The sequence below is a fragment of the Nanorana parkeri genome, unplaced genomic scaffold (assembly GCF_000935625.1).
Source record: "Nanorana parkeri isolate BGI_ZX_2015 unplaced genomic scaffold, ASM93562v1 scaffold15, whole genome shotgun sequence".
Taxonomy (NCBI): Eukaryota; Metazoa; Chordata; class Amphibia; order Anura; family Dicroglossidae; genus Nanorana; species Nanorana parkeri.
In genome coordinates, this window is record NW_017306283.1 from 811,037 (window position 1) to 818,492 (window position 7,456).

Consider the following 7,456-nt stretch of genomic DNA (forward strand, 5'->3'; position numbering starts at 1 on the left):
GAAGTAGAGTGAGCTTACACAGGAGAGTGAACAGCCGGGTCTGGGAGGGGAAGGAAAGGAAAGTGCTTCTGGTCAGAAAGGTATCCAAATGCTTCTTTGGGTTTGCCGCGCGCAGCTTGTCTTTAGGACGGTTCTGGGTAACTTGTGACAAATCTCTGTTTTGTTTTTTTAAGGCCATGGTAGACAGCAGCACCCAGCGACTGGTGAACCTCGCCGGCCAGTGGGAATCTCATCGGGTTCGGCTGGTGGATGAATACAGAGAGCTGAGGAAGGTTCACCAAGAGAAGGAGGTACGTTGTAGCCGTGCATCCATCACTATGTAAACGTTCCACCGACTCTCAACTCCCTGCAAACCTGCATCACCCCAATATAACCCTCTGAAGCTGCAGCAGCTGTCCTGAGCTGTATGACTTCAATCATCATCAATCCCCTCTCCTTCTGATCGGTACTGTTGTTGGCCCACCTCTTAGGCCCCATTTACACTGAGCGGATTGCAGCGCGATTTTGCACATTTTTGCCGCGCGATTTCGCGAGAAGTCGCCAGCCAATGTTATTCAATGGAGCTGTTCTAATGTACAGCTCCATGTCACTGTCGCCTCAGCAGGACCCTTTTCCCCTCGGATGTCGCGCGATTTTTCTATTTTTGGATGCAGCCCGACGGTGAAGGTCGCGCTATCGTCGCTGGAACGTCGCCCCCCCGAACAGTCGCGCTATCCCGGCCGAGCGGATCCGCTTGTAAGGTATGTCGCTTAGTGTGAATGGGGCCCAAGGCCATACGTGCATTGCCTAAGGCCCCATTCACACTAAGCGACATACCTTTACAAGCGGATCCGCGCGGCCGGGATAGCGCAACTGTTCGGCGGCGACGATAGCGCAACTTTCACAGTCGGGTTGCATTAAAAAATAGAAAAATCGCACGACATCCGCGGGGAAAAAGGGTCCTGCTGACGCGACGAGCAACGGGCCACATGGAGCTGTACATTAGAACAGCACCATTGAGGAACATTGGCCGGCGACTTCTCGCGGCAAAAATGCGCGGAATCGCGCGGCAATCCGCTCAGTGTGAATGGGGCATAACAGTTGTTGTTTTTTTCTTCCTATGCCATTTTTATTTTTGCTCTTTGTCATGTGTGAGTATCTTTAGGACCGGCGTCAGTCAATGTACTGCTGTTCCCGAGCTTCTTATGAAAGAACACATCCCCGGCATCCTTTTAGACGCGCGTCCCTGCCTGCCACCGGGTGCTGCAGACTTTAGCTGTGCAATCTGCTGATTTGAGATCTATTGGCGCGTAATCGAGCAGCTGATCAGCAGATTGCACGGCTGAAGTCTGCAGCAACCAGTGGCCAGCAGGGATGCTCAGAGAAACAGTGTCCTCCGGCCAGCTCGGGATGCACGTCTAAGGCCCCGTTCACATTGAGCGATTTATCGCGCGGTAATTCCCGCGAACGAGTCCTCTCGCTGGATGAAGGATGTCAAAGATTTATACGACAAGATCCGTGCGTCGGCTGATGAGGCCAAGCGCAAAGAAGAGCTATACAAGCAGCTGGTAAGAGCCGAGATGAGCGAGACGGTGCGGAATACTGCGGCAGAGTCCGAAGGGAGTAAGGTTGGGTATAGAGCAGGGGGTCTCAAACCTACGGCCCTCCAGCTGTGGGTGGAACTACAAATCCCATGAGGCATTGCAAGATTCTCACAGGCGCGACTCCCGAAGAGAGATGCATCATGGGATTTGTAGTTTCACCCACAGCTGGAGGGGCCAGAGGTTTGAGACCCCTGGTATAGAGAATGATAAGTGACGGAACGTGATGTCTTGTGTGTATACAGTCTGCTTTGTGCTGTTCCACAAGCATTCTTCATCAGGGGTTCCCCGAGATTGTTATGTGAAGCAGCAGCATATGCTCAAACAGTGGGGAGGTTCAGAAGCGGCCTCTTGGTGGATGAAGGATTCCCTTGCACTGTGTAATGACGTCTGTCTGCTTTGTGCTGGGAATTGTATGTCCAGGCTTCAATGCAGAGAGATTACAACACTGGCATAGAGCCTTGGTTCTCAACTGGTGGGTCGTGATCCAAAAGTGGGTCACGACCCCGTGTTCAGTGGGTCACCGCATGCCTTCCACTTCTCTAGGTGAGAGGCTCCTCCTCCTCCCCCTAGCGCAGCACTGTCAGTCCTCACGCCGAGCTGCCATTCAAAATATGCTGCCCGGTGCCGAGTGTCAGCTTGAAGTGGGCTGGGGCAATGGCCGCGAGCGAGCTCCATCCATACGTGCATTGCTTAGAGCTCCCTCACGCGTCCCGTAGAGGTGCCGGGACCGGAGTCATCTCTGAGCCTGATGAAGGGGACCCTGTGCGGCCCCAAAAGCGCTTGACATTTGAGGGGCATCCATCAATAAAATAGATTTGCATTGACTTGGATTCTGTCGTGCCGGCTTCCCGGCCTAACAGGAAGTCAGGCGACGTGTAATGACTCGCTGCCCGGCTCTCCCTGATACCGGAAGTTCCAGTATCGGGATGGGCATCGGGAGCATTTGAGCGACTACGACTAATACCTAAATACTTGGAATCGATACCTCCTACTCGCCCAAATGCTTCCGATGCTTATCCCGATGCCGGAACTTCCATCCACTTTATTATAATCCCAGTAACAGGCGACCGCGGAATATTTAGTAGCCGGGAAAATGTCACCAATGGACTTATTGCACGGGTGACAACCTATCACGGCACCACGCTTGTAGTCACAGCTCCTGAGAGCGACCTGTTCTCTCACCAATGTCTGTAGAAGCGTCTGCATGCCGAGGTGCCTCATCCTATACACCGGGGGCCATGGAGGGGATTGGAACACCTGAATCACATGATTTGGAGGGGGAGGGGCCCAATACTTTTGGCGTGTGTGTATCGCCTTGGTAACTGCTAGGGCATTAAACGTGTAATCCTTATAGCATATGTTTAATAATATTTTTCAGCGATGTCTCATCTTCTTTTCTCTGTTTTTAGATCCTTTCAGACACTAAAGAATTGCAGAAGGAAATTAACAGTTTAACAGGAAAAGTTGACCGAACCTTCGTGGTCACCGACGAGCTTGTGTTTAAGGTGGAGTATATGCAATAGATCTGATTTGTAGCGGGGGGGGGGTAAGCAACCTCGGCACTTCAGCTGTTGCGGGGACTGCAAGTCCCATGAGGCATTGCAAGATTCTGACAGCCACAGGCATGACTCCCGGAGGCAGAGGGATGATGGGACTTGTAGCCGAGGTTCCCTTTCCCTGATTTTATATTTACTTGTAGTCAGCAGCTGATCATAATCCGGCGCGAACAAAGATGACTTTTATTTGTTGTTGTTTGTGAATCTTTAATCCCCTCTGTATCGGAGTGTACATATTAGTCTCTCGGGTGTATTCTAACATCTGGGGGCTTTCTACACAGGATGCCAAGAAGGATGAACCGGTGCGAAAGGCCTACAAGTATCTGGCTGCCTTACATGAGGTAAGAGAAGGATAATGGAAGCCGGCCCGAGCGGGATTTAACCCCTTCATGACTGAGCTAGTTTTCAGTTTCTGTTCATAAATGACTGACACGCTTTTTACATTTTTGCTGTGTGATTCTTCCACAGCAGTAATATACTTTCTTACTAAATGTACCCGCACATATTATATATTGTTTTTTAGAGGACAGATAGGGCTACATAATTATATCACATATGTGTACCTCACTTAGTTTGAATAAAATAAAAAAAAATGAGGAAAAAAAAACTAGAAGAAAGCAATTTTTTCACAAGTTTTGATTAGTATTATTTTTTTTTAATATTTTTATATTATAGTATAGCAAATGTATTTATATATCATTTTTATTTTCCTAATTTTGTTTTACACTTTATTTAATTTTTTTTACACTTTCTTGTCAGTTTATATCAAGCAGTCACTATGACTGCTTGATAAATTAACTTTTTTTAAAACATTTTTTGGCTATTAGACAGCTAATAATAACCTCAGAGACTGATCCTGACTTTAGTCAGATTCAGATCTCACTAAGGCCTGGGTCACACCTAGGCGTATTGCATATGCGCGTCTGTCGCGCGTTTTCTTTTTACCGCGATTCGCGGTAAAAAAGTCGCGCGTTTCCGAAGGCTACTTGGCTGTATCCCAATGGAAACGCGCAACAAAACGGCCCAAAGTAGCACCTGTACCTTTTCAGGCGTGGGCCGTTTTGTAGCGCGTTAGGGACGGGCGGAAATACGCCAAGGTGGGAACGAGACCATTGAATACAATGGGATTTATATTTTTGAGCGTTTTGTAGAGCGTTCGTCGAGCGTAGAACGCGCTACAAAACGTTCAGGTGTGAACGAGGGCTAAAAGCTCTTTGATCGCGCCTAGACGATCAGAACTGATACGTTTCACTCAAAAGATATACATTGTATCTTTTGAGTGAAATGTATCTAAGGCCCCATTCACACTGAGCGATTTATGGAGCGATTTTTGCAGCGATATCGCTCATATTTCCGCGCTATATCGCGCTATGTAGCTTCACCAATACATTTCAATGTAGCTGTTCACATCTCGTCGCTCAATATCGCTTGTAGCTCGTCGCTGGTAGCTTGTCGCTCCTACATGACCCTTTTTTAGAGCAATTTTGAGCGATATTGCTCCTGATTACATACAGCCCAATAGGAAGAAGTCGCGCGATGTCGCTCAATGTCGCGCGATTTCCATGTCGCTCAGTGTGAATGGGGTCTAAGCATCGGGCTCTGGAGCTGTCAAAACAAATAGCAGAGAGATGAGTCACTGCTACCTCTCTGCTATTTTCAGCTGTCAAAAACGGGATTGCTAATAGCGGTCCCGTATTGGCATGTAACGCCTTCATTCTTTCATTACTGAAAGGAAGAAGCTTTTACAAAAAGCTTAATTATTTCATTAATGAATTCCTCAATACTGAGGCATCCATTAATGACTGGTAACCGCTGAGAATCAGCTGTTACCAGCATTACAAAGCCTCATATAACTCGTCACGTACAGTGTACGTGGCCAGTCATATAGGCAGAAAGTGCCGGGACGTACACTGTACGTCTCCCGTCACGAAGGGGTTAAATAGGGGGAGCGATAGGAGGCTGGACAGGAAGTAGCAGGAAGCAAGGGTATATTAATCATCGGGTGACACCCATCGCTGCTAGCTCTGTGCAGCACGTGCTAGTAGAACCACAGGTGCCAGCAGACCCACAGCAACAAAGAGGTAAAAACAAATGCAAGCTTGTAGAACAAAGATATGTGTATACACGATCTCTATTTATATAAAAAAACATTTTATTGCATTACAAAATTCCCATAGCTCTATGGGACGGCAGAAGCAGCCTGCTTTTTAACTTGCTTTGTCTGATTGACACCTGAAAGGGATGAATACCGGCTCTAAATATTTTTTCTGGGGCTTGAGCTATTGAGCTTTGTAAAGAAGGGGCCGGTACTTCCTGTACAAATAGCACTCCTGTGGCATGCGTTTTCTTTTTCACATGTGTCCCCCCCCCATTTTTGTTTTCTTTCTTCTGCCGTAGAATTGTGGTCAGCTGATTCAGACCATCGAGGACACGGGAACCATTCTGAGGGAGATCCGTGATTTGGAGGAGCAGGTAATTTTTGGGGTCTGCCTTCTGTTCAGTAACACTTGTTTTATATAGAGGCCGGAGGAAAAGTGTTTTACAGGATCCTCAGGGAAATGATTGTAGAGATCTGCAGAGGGAATGAGCACAACATTTATGAAGACCCTGGAACCCTAAAATGTTCCCCCAGCCCAGGGCTAGGCCAGTCAATGAGAAGAGTGCTGCGACAGCATATGAGACCTATGTGTAGTAAAATGGTGAGGCTGTTGGACAGACTTCCCTTGACTTCCTGTTCCTGGACAGACTTCCCTTTACTTACTGTTCCTGTAACTACACTGGAAGTGAGGAGGAAACACATTCATTCATTCACAAACCCGTTTAGATGTAAATGTTTCCTCTTCAGCTAATATCCGAGCTTAGAGATGTCCGTGTCTCACCTGCGGACAGGTGCTGCAGCGCATTGGTACAGGGCCAGTAAGGTGGCGGTGCCTGGGTACAGGGACGGTAAGGTGGCGGTGCCTGGGTGCAGGGCCGGTAAGGTGCCTGGGTGCAGGGCCGGTACACATTCATTCATTCACAAACCCGTTTAGATGTAAATGTTTCCTCTTCAGCTAATATCCGAGCTTAGAGATGTCCGTGTCTCACCTGCGGACAGGTGCTGCAGGGCATTGGTACAGGGCCAGTAAGGTGGCGGTGCCTGGGTACAGGGACGGTAAGGTGGCGGTGCCTGGGTGCAGGGCCGGTAAGGTGCCTGGGTGCAGGGCCGGTAAGGTGCCTGGGTGCAGGGCCGGTAAGGTGCCTGGGTGCAGGGCCGGTAAGGTGGCGGTGCCTGGGTACAGGGCCGGTAAGGTGGACCTATGGCTAAGATCTTTTCTTCTCTCTGCAGATAGAGACGGAGACGGTGAAGAAGACGCTAAGCAATCTGCAGAAGATCTTGGAAGATTACAAGGCCATTAAACAGGAGAATTCTTCGCTGCTGGCTCGCGTGAGGGAGGCCGACAACGCCTGACTTCATCACCGTCTCATTATGGCGGCCTACATCACAGTTTGTCGGCAGTCCTCCCGCGCAGACTGCGCATTTCCATAATTCCATATATACACATAGGTGACAGAAGAGATTTTCCCGCCCCCTCACTGATTAATGGTTGCAGACACTCCCTTGCTGTACAGCCTCCAGCCTGCAGAGGGCGGCGCGGAGCAGACTGTCCGCCGTGTCTATCCCGTCCCAGGAGGGAGCGCGTTCAGCCCCGTGTGCCCAGTGTCTTCACCGTCAGTGCAGAGTACATATTGGGGGGCGATCGGAGATCTCCCCCAAGTTTTTTTCTTTTCTTCGAGGGGAAAGCCCTTTTAGTTTAAACACAAACTGCTTTTACACAGGAAAAAAAACAAGCATTTTGTATCATTCATAAATGTAAATGAAAGCATTTCTATAAAGAGAGAAATCAGGACGATGTTGTATGTGCGCTTCCTCGCTCAGAAATGAGACGCCTTCATTGTGCCCAATGCTCCCGTAGGTGGCAGTATAACCCTCGGGTCATGAAACAGACACGCGATGGACTCCGAGAAAGGGATTTTACACTCGGTACAAAAATGCAGTTCCTAAACTTTTCTCTATGGCGGGAGAATTGCAATGGGCCGCCATTACAGCCTTCATTGTGCCCAATGCTCCCGTAGGTGGCAGTATAACCCTCGGGTCATGAAACAGACACGCGATGGACTCCGAGAAAGGGATTTTACACTCGGTACAAAAATGCAGTTCCTAAACTTTTCTCTATGGCGGGAGAATTGCAATGGGCCGCCATTACTTTCTTTTAAAGGAGAACTATGAGGTGAGTGAAAATCACTCACCCTCCATAGTTCTAGGGAATCGCTGCA

The 7,456-nt window shown here is 48.7% G+C and overlaps 1 protein-coding gene across 1 annotated transcript in view; it reads left to right on the forward strand.

Moving 5' to 3' along the window:
• The window catches only part of CCDC22 (coiled-coil domain containing 22), a 27,027-nt gene extending 20,411 nt beyond the window's left edge, over positions 1-6,616 (forward strand). Inside the window, exons 11-16 of the mRNA XM_018558529.1 lie at positions 174-291; positions 1,447-1,607; positions 2,993-3,088; positions 3,421-3,480; positions 5,537-5,611; positions 6,468-6,616. Coding sequence (XP_018414031.1) covers positions 174-291; positions 1,447-1,607; positions 2,993-3,088; positions 3,421-3,480; positions 5,537-5,611; positions 6,468-6,590 — 633 coding nt within the window. The 3' untranslated portion in view covers positions 6,591-6,616. The remainder of the gene's footprint in view (positions 1-173; positions 292-1,446; positions 1,608-2,992; positions 3,089-3,420; positions 3,481-5,536; positions 5,612-6,467) is intronic.
• Positions 6,617-7,456: the final 840 nt, after the last annotated feature.